Below are 17,748 nucleotides of genomic sequence, written 5' to 3'. Positions count from 1 at the left end.
ATCTTCCTTATTTATTTAAATGTTAATTGGTTCTTGTTAATTTTGTTTTCTGTGCTGAAAGCCAAGGTCAACAATGAGTCCTTCCATGTTAGCTCTTAGCCTGATTACAAGGTAATATAATGCATCTTGGAAAAAAAAGTAACAAGAAGCTTTCCCTCTGTTTTTAATGTAACCTTTGTGCTAGGTAGAGGTTTGGAGCTTGGAAGAGAGAGAGAAAATGTATGTTCAACGCAAACTGAAGGGTTTTATTGATTGAAAGGGACTGTTAAGTTAAAAGACAGTTGTTGTGAAAGCAAAATATCACTTGACCCCAAAGAGACGGGCAATTGCAGCCCGGGGTAAGGTATAACAACAGCAGTGGTTTGGTATGGGAATGCTAAAATGAGACAGATTTTCCCTTTCCCTGTTTGCATTTCCAACTTTCAAACTGCTCTTTTTGTTACTCTAAGTGCAATCTCTTCTGAGAACTCCCTCGTTTTTGGCTGGAATGGCCATTTTATGACATAAAAGTAACATATTTTTTTTTTCTAAAACAGATTCTGTTCCATGGGGCAAAACAAACAGAGCTATCACAACACTTTAAATAGTAATCAAATATGTTTTTCTATTTGTATTCAAAGAGGTGGAGAGGTAACTTGACAAGATGAAAGAAGGAACCAGATTTGTGTATTCCCCCCTTCCCCCGTAACAGGTATAGAGTTTTAGAAAAGACTTCAAGGCAAAAAGAAAAAAGCATAGAATATACTGTTATGGTGTTATTTTTGTCTTTCATTTTTATGACAACTTATTTGTACTTAAAGGAATCTTTCCAAAGAGTTAAGAAGCATCATTAAATAAAGACTGTGAAATGTGCAATATGGCTTATTTATTTAAATGTTAATTGGTCCAACGAACACTTCTAATTAGCTCTATATTTGCTTAGCAAAAAGTTTTACAAATTCCAATTGTGAAAAGCAGCTATTTTGAGCTGGTAAGCATGTTGCAGAATCAGCTATGATTTTTCTATAGTTCTCAGCCCTTGAAGGCACAATTTAATTTTTCATGTATGCATACTAGCAACGGTAAACACTTGCGAGTGTAAAGAACCTTCTTTAATTAGCTGCACAACAATTAAAGGATTCACAAACTAAATTGAACCCTGTCTCTGTGCTTACTAGCTGAATTCTACCACCTGTCACAACAGCACTTTGTTCAATCTGTTATGCAAAATCATTATAGCAATATAGCTGAGGAAAAAAAAAAGAGAAAACAGCAATTATTTCTTACTTTTCTCTTGAATGGGTTATTTTGGGTTATACTGATGTCAGGTTCATTGAAGCTAACCTTTTGAAATCTGTAACAGCATAATACATATATGGCAGGCTTAGAATAGCTGGAAGAATATTTCGTTTTACCCTTTTTAAGAGCAAGTAAGGCGCATCCTTAAAGTATGGTACTTTCTCTGATCATTTGAAAAGAAAAGCCAACTGTGCTAGCTCCTGCAGCAGCCTGTTATTTTTCTTCATCAGACAAAAAAAAATGACCAACATCTAATAGTACAACACACTCTTTTATTATTAAAGCTTGTAAACCGATGTGAAAAGTAGTTTTAAAAACACCGCTGACTTTTTAAAGTGGGGAAGAGTGGCACTTGTAGCTTCTTGCTTCTGACATTTGTCATTATTCTTTAGCTCTCAAAGGTACGATAGTTGATAAAACAAAAATCTGACTGGGCTCTATTTATTTACTTATGGGCTAACTTTATTTTTCCAGAAGCGGTTGGAGATGATGTTTTATGTCTGTGCAGAAGAGCCCCATTTCTTTCCCATTTCTGATTGCAGCCGTTCTCTCTGGTGGGCATTCAGGGCCGGCCGTACAGGGGCATGGCAAGTCCTCACGGTCCCCATACGATGGGAGTCAGCCCCCTGACTGGGCCTGCAGCACAGCCCGAACCTCGGGCACCATTGAACTGCTTGGTTTCTTGTCGGGGTGGTGGCCCAGCTAGCTGTCCTCCTCAGTCATCTGCCTGTTGATCAAGGAGAGGGAATAGGTGTAAGTCTGAACCCGTTCCCAGCTGCTGCAGGAGGCTGAGTTCTGGGTGGGAGGTGGGACAGGGGTAGGGCACAAGGCCTGTGGCCATGGCTTTGGTTACCTGCCCTCCGCTCCTGGGGAGCCCTCCACCTGCAGGGAGCCTTGCGCTGCATCTCGGAGTGCTGATGCACTTTTCAGATTCCAGTTAGAATTCCCAGTGAGTCCAGCGGTGAGCTCGTTGTGTAACGAGCGTGAGGCTGCGTTTGGCGAGAAGAAGAGCTGTTTATGTTTCTCTTTGTTGTGCCACGACAGCTGACAGGAATGTTCCCATCGCTGCCAGCTTTCATGCAGGAGATGCACAGGTACGTTTTGTGCGTGCACCGCCACAGCTGAGGAGCTGAAAGTTAAGCTGCCTGCTGACAGCTTCCTGAAATCATATCAATAACATATTGTTAGCCCTTGTGATTGAAGCTAAAAGAGGCTGCTGTTGGATAAAGGATACACGATACGGGGATTTCATAAGCGAGAGATATAACTGAATAACTCTGCTCATTCAAAGTACTTACATTTTTTAGAGTAAAATTTTTGTACCATTGTCCTTTTAGAATATTTTTGGAAAATCTGGGAAGAGAACAAAGAAGTCCTTTAGAAAGAGTGGTTTCTTTCTTTTTTTTTTTTTTTTCGTAAAAAAATGTCACTAGGAAAATAAAAGTCAACAACGAAAAGCTGAGCAAGGACTTCATTTTTGCTACTTTAAAATGATAATAATGTTACTTAAAATAGTAATTTAAAAAGAAAGAAGGAAGCCTGAAATTTTGATTAAATATGGCTCGAATTCTGAAGTAATTTTGCAGTTGAAGTGTGAGAAGCCTTGTTTGCTGTATGTCCCCCTCACAGTTTCTCATATCAAATAAGAATAGCTGGTCTATTCTGAAACAGAAAGTAAGAGAGTAAAAAAATCAGATGTAGCATCAATGTATTTATAAGTAGAGGTGCACAGCACAGGCAGTAAGTGCAGCAGGAAAACAAATTTCTGTTCAGGCAGCTGAAGCAGTGCCGATATTGTGTGTGGGAACTCCTGAATGTTCTCAGCGCTGGGGCTGCTGGTGCTCAGTCCCAAATCCTGGGGCTGCTGTCAGTCATGGGAAGGAGCTTGCTCAGGGCTGCACCAGGCCAGCACAGCCTGTTAAGGATATATCACAGCCAGCAGAGACCATCTCCCAGCTGACTTTGCAACCGTAATTGAACTTGCCAGTGTCTGTCATGCTGTGATTGCATTTATCAGACTTCCTTTGTCAGCTTGGTTGCCACTCACCTATCGGCTGTGATAGGTTGTCTTCCTAGTCGTGGGCTCACAACATGGCAATTAACATCAAAATTATTTAAAGGATTTTTGTCCTGCAGATAGCATTGAAATATGTTATTGTATTTTTATAACATTCCTCCTCCCCCGTATTCATCTTTCTGCTCTGTGTCTGCCAAGTTTCCAGTGCCCTTTTTATTAATGATCAAAATGATTGTGCCCAGATAAAACAGGGGTGCCCAAAGCATGCTCAGGGCTAAGCTTGCTGGGATCCTAAGGTCATGCTGCTGTTGCATTGAAGCATACGTACCATCTTACCGCAATCGGTGCTTGCATCTCTGCTTCCTTTGATACTAGCACTGCGTGACCGCACTGTTCCTGTACTTGATCTTGCAGCACAATGGTGGGAGGAAATTCCCTGTTCGTGTATCTGCTCATACCTCACTGGCTTGAACAGTACTGTGAAGATGCAACCCTTTTTTGTGGTCGCTTATCTGTCATCAGATTTACACTTCCTTGGCTTAACCATGGAACAATTACAACTGTTTTGCACCATTGTTTGGGGAAAGAGGCAGCATTATTGTGCTGCAGAACAATCTGTCATAGATAGGTAGAGAGAATTTAAAGAGCAGCAAGGAAAATGCAGGGATATATCTCCAGCTCAATTGCTTTTTGTATAGGTTGTCCTGTTTGGGACTGTTTTTCTGCTCAAGAAGTCATCAGAAAAAAACAATAAAAAAACTAGAATTATTAGAAGAACTGATATTGGAACTACTTTTTCCGTTCTCTGAAATTACATTCTGAAGAACAGCTTGCTTTGTGCATATTTCCTGACCTTGGTTTAGATACAAGTTACAGAATCAGGCTGATGTGTTGTTGTGGTGCTCAGTGACTGCTAGCCGTACCCTTCAAGTCTAAACCACATCTTGGTGTGAAAGCATCCTGCAAGGTGCTAGATGGCTTCCTGAGTTACCAAACCTGTGCTTCTGCCCAGGCCAGTGATCAGTAAAGTTAAATAGCAGCAGTCATCATATATCAGGGAAAGCGTGCACAGACCAGGCCACTGAAGGATAAATGACATTTGTACTTATGATGTTTTATTTTTCTTGATTGGTAATGTATATTTTTTCTGTCCTTACTCTACGCTTGTATTGAGTTTCCTCATCTATTTTGTTCCACTTGATTCTGCAAGGAGTTTGCTCTTTCTGCTTTTTCCGGAGAGCACAAAGCATCCAAGTAACGTTCACTTTCTTTTTCATTCTTCCCCCTGCCTCCCAGCATCTTCACCTTTTTCACTTTTATCTTTCACCCCACTAAACTGAGGTTTTTTCAAAATTTTCATTTTCCTGGAAATTAGTATTAACAATAGCTAATTAAAATCACCTTTATGTAAGAATGACTGTTGGCCCTCTAAGTTACACCTTTTTTTTTTTTTTTTTTGCAACATTGTCCAGGTGTTACAGGGAGAAGGAAAATAAATCAATTGGAATGAGGGAAGAAAGGGTAGAAGGCAGAAAGTAGAGGTAGAAGGGATTAACAGCTGAGAATCTCAGTCATTAGCTACAAAAGTAACCCTACACGATATTTTAACAACAACAAAAAAATTATGCTGACAAATTTGTCATGAGTTAAAAACGACAGTCTTTTCATCACTCGACTACTTTTGATAAAAGAAAGCTATCTGGTATACTGGACTTAGCAATGGCAGTCAAAAGTTCTGCATGCTGTCCCTGGCTGCTCTGTAAAGAATGTGCCATATATTTAAGTCAAGATACATGGTGATCTTTTCCTAAGTGAGATCAGTTAGGAATGCTCATTTCAGTGGTGCTGAAAGCTGGTCCCTTCCTGGCCCGGGGAGCCAGCTGGGTGCACTGGTATTGGCAAATGACTTCTGATTTTTCAAGTGTTTGTATTTACACCATGTTAAGCTGTTGACTGTTTCTGCGTTCAGCAAAGGAACGTATAGAAGGTATCTTCCCTTCCTCACACTGTGTTGCTCACAGCATGCTCAGATGAGCCCATGATGTTTGGAGCATTACAGAGTATGGTGTCAGTTACTGTTTGGGGCAGTGTCGTACTGCTGCAAAACTCTTCCCAGATGTGCACTGTAGCTCTTTTTACTTTCTCTGTATTTAATGATGGAATAGGAGAGATTTTTTTCATGTTGGTTTGTCTTATAAAAAAAAAAAAAAAAAGAAGAAATTTATCTTTTTTGTTATCCTCTTATTCTTTCTTCTCTTTTGTTGCCAGCTCAGTGCCTCTGGAGGTAAAATAAGTGCAGATGTATCATATATGAGTTTTGAGAATATATACATTGTCAGATATGATCCCGTTCATGTCTAAAAGGTTATGTAAAGCTAGAGTATTCATCCTTCCTCTTCCTTTTGTACTTCTGACGAACATTAAACATTTTCTTAGGCATGTACTTTGCGTTGACGTCACCAGAGGTAGGCCATGTGTTCAGTGATGCTTTGTTTTGTCCACTAACTCAATAGAATGCACTTTGGAGCATCCTTAATTGTCCTGCAAACCATTTTGTGATAATGAAACCAAATATGGTGTGGACTTGGCTGACATCTCTGGGATATTATTTGGAATGCCACATATTTCTGATTCAAACATGGATTGGTTAAAGCTTTTTAAAATGTTCTCTCAATTAATTCTATACTTGAGACATCCTTTGCCCTCCTCCCCAAAGCTATCTTGTTCTGTACATAGATAGGGTTGGATACGGGCTCTTTACTTTGACAGAAAATAGGCTAACCTTTTGGTCTTTTAAGTCCTAAAACTACAGTTGAGTGTACAGTGTCTTTCCATGTAACTAGGTCTTTTATTCCACTAGAGAAAATTACTTAATTTGTTAGAGAGCTTTTTTTTTTTTTTTTTAATGCTTTAACTGCAACAGTCTTTACCTAATAGACCTGGGATTGCAGGGAGGTGATTAATGTGAGTTAAAGGATCCCTATGACATAGGACTAAAGGGCAGAATTACTTTGTTGTTGTTGTTGGCAGTCCCACTTGTACAATTTCATTTCTCCCCAAACCAGATTTCCTTTCTTTTACATAGAGTCTAATTGGACGATATGCTTCTTGTTGAAACTCTTGCTATTCAGCAGTAGCCTGTTTCTGCATTTTCATTAGGAATGTATGTCTTTGTCCCTTGAAATCCATCTATTTATTGCAGTGACACCTACTGCTGAGAGAGCTGATCCGCAACAGGATCGGTTGCTGTTAAACTTGGCCAACAAGCAGCTCATGACTCAACCAGCAGATGTTTCTGTGGCTCAGGTCAGGGGGAACTTATGGACTCGCGTTTTTTTCCGTTACTCCTAGCATTAAATGCCAGAAAAGTCAACACTAGGTACAGGCAGATGACCCGACCAGTAGTAGGAGGAACTGAACTGGGGCCCCGAGGATCCGCAGAGACCAAAGCATTAGGCTGTTGAGCCACTGTGCTGGCTCCAGGCCAGTAGTTTCAGACAACTGACTATCTGATTGCATGCCTGGATTTTAGTAACGATTTTACATACTTATTTGATGATTTGTACCCAAGCTTATGCTTCTGACAGGTGCCCTTGTGAACAAAATCTCATGGGCTATCGCATGTGAATATTTCACAATCAATCATACTTTGATCTTTGGGACATATGTGCATTTGACATTATATTTAGTTATGCGCAAAATCTAAGCCTAAGCCTTTGTGAAATGAAAATAAAATCATCTACCCGCATTACAGTTTTGGATTTAAATTGTTTCAAACTATGATTCGAGTTCTGTGGTCTTAACTCTTCTTTCTTCATCTCTCAGTAATCAGCACAGAGGGCCTGATCCTCCTGCCCTCCCCCAGCTGAAACGCACGGCCTTTTATTGAAGCTTGCCTGTGTGAGGAATGCAGGATTAATAGGGTCAGTGTTATGGATATTTTAATATTATATAATGAGCTAGAGAATAACAGATTTCCAGTTTGGCACAACATCCTCAGATGAGAACGGAAGATTCAGAATTCATTTCATACCGTAAAAATGACAAAAATTGAAATAATAAATATGCTTTGCAAAGGCTTCCAGGCATTTTATTATTTTATTTGTACCGTGTGATAGTAGAGTGGATCGTTAAAAGCTTAATTTTAAAGTTTCTTCAATCTAAGGTAGATGCCAGCTAGATTAATTAAAGTGAGTGATCAGATAGGAGCTACAGGAGATTGATCAAATTGGAGAGAGCTTAATCAGTTGTATACATTCCAAATTACATGAAAATAACAAATTTACTTTTAAAAATGCTGTTTCTAAAATAACAGAGGCTTTAGTTTAATGAAGCATTCCTCAAATCAGGCTTCCATTTGAATTTAGGTATTATCTTTACTGTTGTCATCAGGAAAACACTAGGAAAAATAAAAAGAATCAATGCTTATAAGCTAAAAAATAATGATCCCAGATGCGACCAATGCTTGAAAAAAGCAAGGCTTTTTTTTAAGCTACTGAACTTTCAGTACCAATTATTTATCTTTCTCTTCTTCGCATCTGACTTCTTAAGTATATGCAAGTGAAATAGAATAAATAAGAAGGAAAACAGATTTTGCTAAGTCACATGCAAAGTAGCAATAAATCAAACAGCTTGTCTGCATTCTTCTAATCTTTCTATTCTAATCTGTGAGTGAGATTTATAAATGACCTCTTCTCTCCTCTCTGCTAGCCTTCCTAGATTGTGATCACAAGCAGTTCACAGTCCTCCACTCCATGGGTGCTACCAGCTAAAGACTGCTCTGGTGATTCATCTTCTACTGATCAGTTATCGGTCCGAAACGCTGTGCTAGCTAGAAAGTAACTTACAGACGTAACAGGTATTTTAGAAAGCAGCTGTCCTCTTCAGCTTGAACTGCAAGCAGTACAGCCTCAGTAAACAATTTGCTGTCTGTTAATGACTTTTGAAACGTGGAAATCCCTGTGCTAACCCTCCTTTAAAACATAAAAACTGTTGTGGAATGAGTCGGTTCCATTGTTGCTAAAGGAGTACTTTGTTTTGAAATCAATAAGCAGCTTCTTGAGATATCAGCGCTACAAAGCAGCTTCAGTTGTGTTGGGTGCTGTCCTGCTGCCTCCCTGGCAGTGTGGCTGTGAGATGGGTGCTGGCAGGTGGCTGCTCAGCCGCCCGCTTCCAGCTCAGACACCAGGACAGTGGGTGCAGCCCCATCGGGTCAGGTTGGCTTCAGGCTTTGTGCAGATCCTGCCCAACCTGGGCTCACCCCAGGTTTTATTTTAATTCTTAGAAGCTTCATATATGCTTTGCAATAGCAACAAAACCTAAGTGTGGTAGTGGGATTAATAGAAGTAACTGATTACCAGGTTAGCTGTAATAATAGCTAAATAAACACAAATACGTAGGACTTACTACCTGTAGGCTACTTTTCTTTTCTCTTCAGGCATTCTGCAACACTCCAGAAACTGTGTATTTCTCTGATAAAATTACGTGATAACCCAAGGAGCAGGACTCCAACTTAACCAACCAAAAAGAATAATAATTAAAAAAGTGAAGACCGCATTGAGTTCATTGGAGTTACTCTATTTTACTTAAGTAGAAATGAGAATAGAATCTGGCCTAATGTTTATTCCATTTTATCAGTTTGAGTAATGCTGTCCTAGTGGTATTAAATACAGCTGATCTCTCTCCTTCCTTTCCATGCACACGTTTTTGTTAAAATTTAACTATTTACATCTGCGTCTCTTAGTATTGCCTGCAAATCAGTCAAAGAAGAGTAGGTCATCTGTGCTGCTCTTCTGTTTATATATTAATCATCTGGCAAATAAACCACTCAGTATCCTACCCACCTCAGTAATATTTGTGATGTAATTTGTTTGGATGCCCAAATGTCACCAGCGTTGATTGTAAGAGATGAAAAAAATGTACTTGCTCAGCACACCAAGCTCTGGGCTAAAATGTAAGCATGAAATCTCTGGTTTATTTTTGTAATAATGTTTACAGCTGTTTAATGACCCTGAAAGGGTTCAGTAGTCTGGTGTTCTGTATTTCTTAACAGGAGTGTATTATGCTTATAACAGCCTTAGTTACACAGTTTCTGCTACAACAATAAGAATGATATTTTATAAAAATACAGTATATATTCTGAAGTTTCTCCATGATGCGTCTTTCTGAGTTGCTATGAACTGAAATTATCTGTATTGTAGTATTCAGAATTTGTTAGTGGACCACGAGATAGTATAGATATGTACACTTTTCTAGCTGGAAAGATAAATGCCAGGTCTGTATTCTGAGAGCATAAGTAACAGTATGTGTAACTAACTGCTTGGAGGATCGGGGCCAGAGCGAGCTTGTCGTCTAAACACGTGAGCTTGTAAAGCATTACTTTGCTTACTGAACTGTAAATCTTTTAACTAACCTAATCTAAGCCATAATAACAGCACGACAGTGTTTTTGAAATGACTGTTTTCTCTACAGCAGCGAAGAGGGAGATGCTTTAGTGTGTGTCCAGTAGGAACGAACAGGTGTAAATGAGAGCTGAATGTGGTCCATCTGTTTACAAAGATAACAGGTGTGTGGATGCATATATGTGCAGGCGCACAGATATGTGCATGCATATGTTTACATGTGTTTGTAGGCATATATTTATATTTCAACTGTTTTTTATTCTACTTGCCACCTGATTTTTTGTGTTTCCAGCAAAAGGAAGCCAAGCTTTTCACATTACATTAATGTAGTTGTAATGACAGGCATTTCTGATGTCATAACTGGTTTAAAATTCCAGTAATCCATTTGAAATAGTTAAATAAAATCCGTGTGTTCCATTGAAATGGCTGAAGTCAGAACTTTCGTTATTGATCTCGCAGAAAGTAGTCTTGAGGGCAAAAATGTGAGTCAAATCAAAATAACTATTAGCGTCATCAAAGGGACACAAATGTCTCACTGTACCTTAATGCAGGAGATGAGAGCATTTTCATAATGTATGCATCCAGTTGTGAATTTCATCAGCTGAGGACCCTCGTCATAGAAATAGGGAACTGCACACCCTGCACAGAGAAAGGCTGTCCTCTGATTGCTCGTCAGCTTCTTGTTGCAGACTTGTTCCTGCTGCTGCTGGAGCAAAGGGCTTGTTTGGGTTAGGAAGGCCACCCGCGAACAACTGATACCAGCGTGCGCGGTCTTGGGGGAATGTGTTCTTACAAAACACTGCAGATAAATAAAGGTCAAAAATAGACCATATAAATTTCAACTTATTTTGAATTTCTTAACGATCTCAAATTTGATTTGTAGTTGAGTTTGTAAGCGTATATTAACTGCAGAGAACATCCTGCTTCTGTTCGTAGGAGACGACAGAACGTTCTGTGTTTTCCTTTTAAGGGACATCAGAATCAGGAAGAGTGTAGTAGACTATATATTTAAAAGCAGAAGGCTAGAAACTTCAGCATTCAAGAAATACCTCTAAGTGATCCTTAGCTTCTCCTCCTTTATTTTTATTTTATTTTATTTTGCCAAGTAGAGGAATGGGGAAATTACAAGTATTCAGATACTTTCCAGGTTTTCAGTGGAAATAACACTTTATCGCAGGCACAAATGTATTGTGAATAAACTGAATAGACATTATTTGTCCATTTGGGTAATTGTGAGCTTTGAGCAAAAAATTGAGGGAAAATAAAATCATTTTGGGCAAAAATGTTCAGATGTGAAGATTATGTTGTAGTATTGGAGCTTCTTGAAGGTTTGGGTGGTTATGATTCCAAACAGATTGCTAGAGCCAGGCTGCTTTGCGGGGCTTCAGCTTTTATGGTAGTTCATAATCCAGTTTTCCATCTGTCATGACCTTTTCCTGGTCCCCGCAATATGTGGGGAAATAGCATCTAGGCTATCTGCAGGATAGGATGGGTAGGTGGGAGGTGCTGTCAAACTTCACAATATCACTTACAAATTGACGTTTCCAGATTATTTTTTTTCCTCAAATTTGGTGTCTTGGTCTGGGGAGGCAAGAAACCTGGGCACAAGGTTGAGGAGCTGGAGAGAATCTACAGCAGAGGTGGGAACCTTGAGCTGCCTGAAGTAGGAGAGCAGCAGCTAGAGGTTCCATGGGGCCCTTTGTCCCATCTGGGGTAGCCCGTCTGGTCAGAGAAACAGGCAGGGATGGTGGATAAAGAGGGAGAGAATGAAGGGATTTTTTTTTAGAGAAATTAGGCAAATTAAATTGGGTTATCTAATTCATAATTGAATGATTGATGAAGAGGAGTTTATTTCTGTCTTGTGTATGGATAGGAAATGGGGTTTTGGTAGGTTTTGCTGCAAATTGGCTGAAGAATACCAAGAGCCTGACTTATGCAAGAGCTGAATAGATCCCAGAGGCACTAACTGGGAAACACTGGGAGGAGAGATTTCACATGGAAATACTTTACGTAATTATACTGTGCAACAAAACCAGGTAGAAATAGGACAAAGAAGAGATGGTCTGAGTCAGAGGCAGGAGACAGGAGTAGAAGCAGATCAAGCAGATGAGGATGTGAATACATTTTGAGTGAAGATCTCTAGCATTTTGCGATTGCCAATAACTAGATCTTGGTAACTGAATGGCTGATCAGAGTGTGGCACTTAGGGGAGGATATTTCTCATTAAACAGCAGCTTTGCTGACCTTTCTGCATGCTAAGTCTAAAATGAGCAAAATTTCCAGTGCCAAAAGATCAACGTATATTGGTCAGACTCCTCAGAGCTAATTTAAAAACGCTAGTTTTTAAATGAATTTTTTTTCCCAAATTATCCTACATTGTATCTGTGTGTTTTCTAGGCAAGGGAAAGAAAATGTTAGAAAAAGTTATGTTATTTAAAATGTAACTACTGCTGATACTTTAATAAAGTTATATTTGAAGAAGAGCTATAAAATAGCCTAAAATCTCAACCGCAACTCCCCTCCTCAGTCCAAATATTTATAGGTTTGAACTGATGCTTAGGGTTAAAAATCAGAATTAATAATCTCCACTGGGATCCGTCAGCATTTCCAGACTTTGATAGAGCATAAAATGCTGAAATTAACTATCCAAACCTTCCTAAGCATGTAAAAGCACCAGTTCCCATTGAGGTCAAGTGAATAAATGAAATTTAGACTGCATTTTTGAAGCTGTTACATAATAATGGTAATGACAACCTAGAAAGACTTTACCAACCCCTCTTCAGTATATGTCTGCGTCTGTACATGTAAAGTGGATTGAATTCTGGGTGAACTCCTGTGGATCCAGGAGTTGAACTCAATGGTTTCTATGGGTCATCTCCTACTCAGGATAGTCTATGATTCTGTTTTGTTTAACTGGCAAAGAGAGGCAACACTTGCAGTACGTGCAGTCTAGACAAAAAGTGCATTTCAATGTTGTTGGTGGAGATTTTTTATTTAAAGGAATTGAGTAGAGAGAGTTTGAAATGTCAGTCAACTTCAGGCAGTAGTAGACCTACACACTACAGCTCCTTTTGAATGTGCAATTTGGTTTGTTTCAAAAGTTAAGGAAGCTTGCAGAATGTTAAAAGAGTGTGTTTGTATGTACCCAAACAAAGTAAACTTGCATGAGAACCAGTAATTTTATTCATTTACTACGTGGGCTTGAGTGAACTCCTGACTTGACCACGTTTCCCTATCTTTGAAAATCAGACACTTTAAGCCAAACTTAAGTGCAGTTCTATAGCTTATGTGTATAAGCCTTTTACTTTGACATACTCTATCTCATTAATATTTTATAAATATTATTGATGGGTCCTGACACGACACCTGAAAGTGAAGTGTTGAAATCTTCAAAAAATCTGCTTACGTGTCATCAAAATTTTGTGGGTCATGTTCATCCTGAATACACGTGTGAATGTCTCTTTCCCCCTTTTTTCTTGCAAGATCTGCATTGGATCACATGACCTCATTCATCCTGTTGAGAACTAAATAGATCTTCTCTTGGAGACCATCCAAGCTTGTTTAAGGCCCTCATCCTGCAAAGACTTAAGCATGTGTAGAACTTTGCTTTCAGGAGTCATCCTGTGAAGTCCACTGGACTGCTCCCATAGGCACAATCACATACATTTAAGGTATATGCCAGATTTGAGCCTCCAGTTGTCTAGCAAATGACCACTATGAAGCAGCGAGAGGAACAGTGTCCACCTGGAGCATGGAAGGCAGAGTGAATAAGTGCTTTTGGGTAAAGCCCAACAGAAGTTTTCCAGATTAATTATTCAATAACATATAGATTTCAGTAATTTTACTAGTGAGTAATGTGTCATATGACTTCACTGAACAACACAGATCTTAATTATGTTCCAATATAACCTTACAGCTTCATATTTTTTGAGAGTTATTAATGTAAAACTTTTTATTTTAAATAGAATTTTACAGATACATTATTTCTTTGTAGCGTAGAGAAGTGGCAAAGATAGAAGATTATTGTGGACAATTATGCAGACCAGAACTGAGCACTTGTGTTTAACAAACAGCTTTGAATTCTAATTTTCTGCAGTATACATAGTATGGGTACAATTTGTAGTCATTACTGCGTATTAGGAAAGTTATTAAAATTCTTAAACTTGTTGAGGCTTTCCACAACACCTTCCCCAGATTTTAATTGGTTTTATCTAGTTCCATAAGAGAGCTCTTTAAAACAAATCAAAGTGCCTTAAATCATATGTTTTACCCATCGAAGGACAAAGATATTCCTCTATAATCTGGCAAGTTTTCGTAAGAAATGAAATCTGAAGGTTCTCAATGATGAGTTAAGAGACTTGGCAGCAGATAATTTATGTGCCTTTTGATGGGCTCAATTTCAAAATGACAAAATAACAATGTTTTGTAACAGAAGGGTTAAATCTTAATCTCAGAGGTTTACAAAGCTGCTAGTCGCAGTCTCCTTAAAATTTAATATACCTCGTTAATGCTTACTTGCAAACACTGAAGGATTTTTATGATTATAATCATGTGTTACAGCACCTAGTACTGTTTCTAAGCAGCATACTAATCAGCTTAATGAGATATTACTGCACTTTTTGTTGACTAAAGCAAAATCCCTTTTATTGTTCTAAAGCTTGTCCTTTACTTTATTTTTTCCCAAAACATTATCTTGTTTTATTGTACACCAGTAAATATCATACCATCGTTTTTTGTCAAATCATAAAACTATCTTTCTCATTGTAGAATGTGTAATATATAGAATATGGTTAATGGAACTGAAAGTTACAAATGGATTTCTATTTTTGTTGTTGTTGTGGGTTTTTTGCTGGCTTTTCTGAGGGAAATGGGAGAGATGCATAACATTTCTTTCAGTATAGATTTAGAAACGTAAACAGGTGCAATTTCACAGGAAGAAAGACAAGGGAGATGGTAAAAGCCCTCACCCCCTCCATAATAATTAGATTTTGAAATCATAGCATAATTTTAAATAGTAATTAATGTTTGTCAGTAAACATACAAAATGATGAAAGCACATACATGTTCACAATTGCATAGCATAGTTTGCATTTAACACACTTTTTATGGTTTTTACACTAATTCCTTTGCATTATTATGAGTAGGTAAAACAGAAAATGCGAATTGTGTGTCAGTGATTCAATGCTTGTAACTCTTTCACAGTCTGAATCTAAAATATCTTCTGATTTTCAGAGATGGAGGAAGCTAGTTTGTGCCTTGGTGTTTCTTCAGCTGTGCCAGAAGCTGACGCCCATCTCAACAGCACCATACTCAATGGGCAGTATTCAATGAGCCAGAAGCTGCACCAGATCACTTCCCAGCTCAGCCATGCTTTTCCGGAGCTCCAGAACAGGCAGAATCCAGAAGAGAAGGCATCAGCACCACTAGAAGACAAAAGCCACATGTCCATAGCAAACCAACCCATCAGCAGTCAGATGGCCCTGTTAGCAAACCAGCTCAACAGAGAGGTTGACACCAGTTTGAATGGGCGTGTGGATCTGCAGCAGTTCTTAAATGGACAAAACCTAGGGATTATGTCTCAGATGAGCGATATAGAGGATGATGCCAGGAAAAACAGAAAGTACCCGTGTCCCCTCTGTGGAAAGCGCTTTCGATTTAACAGCATCCTGTCGCTGCACATGCGCACTCATACTGGAGAGAAACCGTTTAAGTGTCCATACTGTGATCACAGAGCAGCTCAGAAAGGCAACCTGAAGATACACCTGCGTACTCATAAGCTTGGCAACCTCGGTAAAGGTCGTGGAAGAGTCCGAGAGGAAAACAGACTTTTACATGAGCTGGAGGAGAGAGCGATTCTTCGGGACAAGCAGATGAAGAGCAGCCTCTTGCAGCCACGACCTGATGTGAAAGCACAGCAGCATGCTCAGCCAATGCCTCTCACAAATTGCAACTTGTCTGTGCCAGCTAATCACAACACACCTGATATTTCAAACCCTGTTCCCTCTCCAAAGCCAGTCAGTGTCCAGGAAGAAGTTGTTGCTCAGACAGCTGGGTTCAGATGCACATTTTGCAAAGGCAAGTTTAAAAAGCGTGAAGAGCTGGACAGGCACATAAGGATCCTGCACAAGCCTTACAAGTGCACCCTGTGTGACTTTGCTGCCTCACAGGAAGAGGAGCTGATCAGCCACGTTGAGAAGGCTCACATAACCGCAGAGTCAGCGCAGGGCCAGGGCTCCAATGGGAATGGGGAGCAGTCCACCAATGAGTTCCGCTGCGAGGTGTGTGGCCAAGTGTTCAGCCAAGCCTGGTTCCTAAAAGGCCACATGAGGAAGCACAAGGATTCCTTTGAACACTGCTGTCAGATCTGCGGGCGGCGATTCAAAGAGCCTTGGTTCCTTAAAAATCACATGAAAGTTCACCTGAATAAGTTATCTGTCAAGAACAAATCTCCTAATGATCCCGAAGTACCTGTCTCCATCAGCAGTATGTCCCAGGAAGCTCATGCAAACTTGTATTCAAGATACCTGTCCTGTTTGCAGAGTGGGTTTCTTCCTCCTGACAAAGCGAGCTTAAGTGAACAAAATCAAATCTATAACAAAGGAGACATGCCCATGAAAGAGAAGGAAGTCTTGGGAAAGCTCCTTTCACCCATTTCTGGCATTGGCCACAGTATTGCTGAAGGGGATAAACACTCTTTATTGGGCTGTCTCAATCTGGTGCCTCCTCTGAAATCCAGCTGTATAGAAAGGTTACAAGCTGCCGCCAAAGCAGCGGAGATGGATCCAGTAAACAGCTATCAGGCCTGGCAGCTTATGGCAAGGGGAATGGCCATGGAACATGGCTTTTTGTCTAAAGAGCAGCAGATACAGCGCAGCCATGAAGACACTTTGGCAAATGCTGGAGTTATGTTTGATAAGGAGAAGCGGGAGTATGTGTTAGTAGGAGCAGATGGCTCTAAGCAGAAAATGCCTGCTGATTTGGTTCACAGCACTAAAATGGGCAATCAGAGAGACTTGCCAAACAAACTAGACCCTTTAGAAGGCAGTAGAGATTTTTTGTCACATGGTATGAACCAGGGACTCGATTACAACTTACAAAGTCATGGAAACGTGAAAGAAAAGCCAACTGAATGCCCGGATTGCGGGAGGGTTTTTAGAACGTACCACCAAGTGGTTGTGCACTCCAGGGTCCACAAAAGAGACAGGAAAGGAGAAGATGAAATAATCCAAGGGAGTCTTGATGAGCGTCGTGGATCTGGCAGCGATCAAGAGTCGCAGTCTGTCAGCAGGTCGACGACCCCAGGCTCCTCTAACATTACTGAAGAAAGCGGAGTAGGTGGGGGTCTCTCACAGACGGGGAGTGCCCAGGAGGACAGTCCACACCCTTCCTCGCCCTCCTCTTCAGGTATGATGACTTCTCCTTCCCTCTCTGCACTGAAAACGTAGTAGCTCTATTTGAAATCACAGCAGCAAAGTTGTTTATGCATTCTCTGGTTAGGTCGTTTTCTAATGGTCCACAGAGACGCGGTGTTATACGCCAGAACATCTGTGTTTGGGTTCCCTCAATGCCTTTGAGGTTAATTCTTGGCTCACCCTCTCACCCCTCCAAGGGCAGGTTTCCTAGTCTTTCAGCTGCCGTTTCAGCCATGCCACCGGCAGCAGCATATAGGGTCTGTACGTGCACCAAGTGGGAATGTCACAGCAAGGGCCTCTTCCCCCACATTTTGGAGGACTTTTTGTTTTCCTCTTCTGTTCATGGTGTCTCTCTTGCAGACCTTTCCCTTCCCACCACGTAAAAGGTGGAAGATAAATGCCTTCTTTCAGATCTTGGTCAGAGAAGTATGACTAATGAGGAGTGTGTTAGCTGACTTCTCTGATTTTCCTGATTCCCACAGTCGTATCACTTGCTTAGTTGAAATATTTGCTTGCACCTGGCTACCGGATTGATTAAGAGGAGATTCAGGAAATACAAAGCACTAACTTTTTGACAATCTTTTAACTTATGTGCGCATTTTAACACGTATGAAACCTTCTGCATAATTTGCATCTGATT

At 40.0% G+C, this 17,748-nt stretch overlaps 1 protein-coding gene across 6 annotated transcripts in view; it reads left to right on the top strand.

The window, feature by feature from the left end:
• ZNF536 (zinc finger protein 536) overlaps nucleotides 1-17,748 on the top strand; it is a 323,660-nt gene that overhangs the window by 139,335 nt on the left and 166,577 nt on the right. For 5 of the 6 annotated variants that reach the window (XM_042876985.1, XM_042876987.1, XM_042876986.1 and 2 more), the window contains one exon: nucleotides 14,929-17,100. In XM_042876985.1, the coding sequence (XP_042732919.1) occupies nucleotides 14,931-17,100 (2,170 nt within the window). In that variant the 5' untranslated portion in view covers nucleotides 14,929-14,930. Of the gene's footprint in view, nucleotides 1-9,783; nucleotides 9,861-14,928; nucleotides 17,101-17,748 lie in introns of those variants that run through there. The other variant, XM_042876989.1, reaches the window with a different exon arrangement.

Source organism: Lagopus leucura, unplaced genomic scaffold, assembly GCF_019238085.1.
Source record: "Lagopus leucura isolate 7727_CA_CO unplaced genomic scaffold, USGS_WTPT01 Super-Scaffold_100017, whole genome shotgun sequence".
In the NCBI taxonomy this organism is placed as follows: domain Eukaryota; kingdom Metazoa; phylum Chordata; class Aves; order Galliformes; family Phasianidae; genus Lagopus; species Lagopus leucura.
Note: the sequence above shows the minus strand (reverse complement) of the source record. Positions and strands in the feature narration are given on the sequence as shown.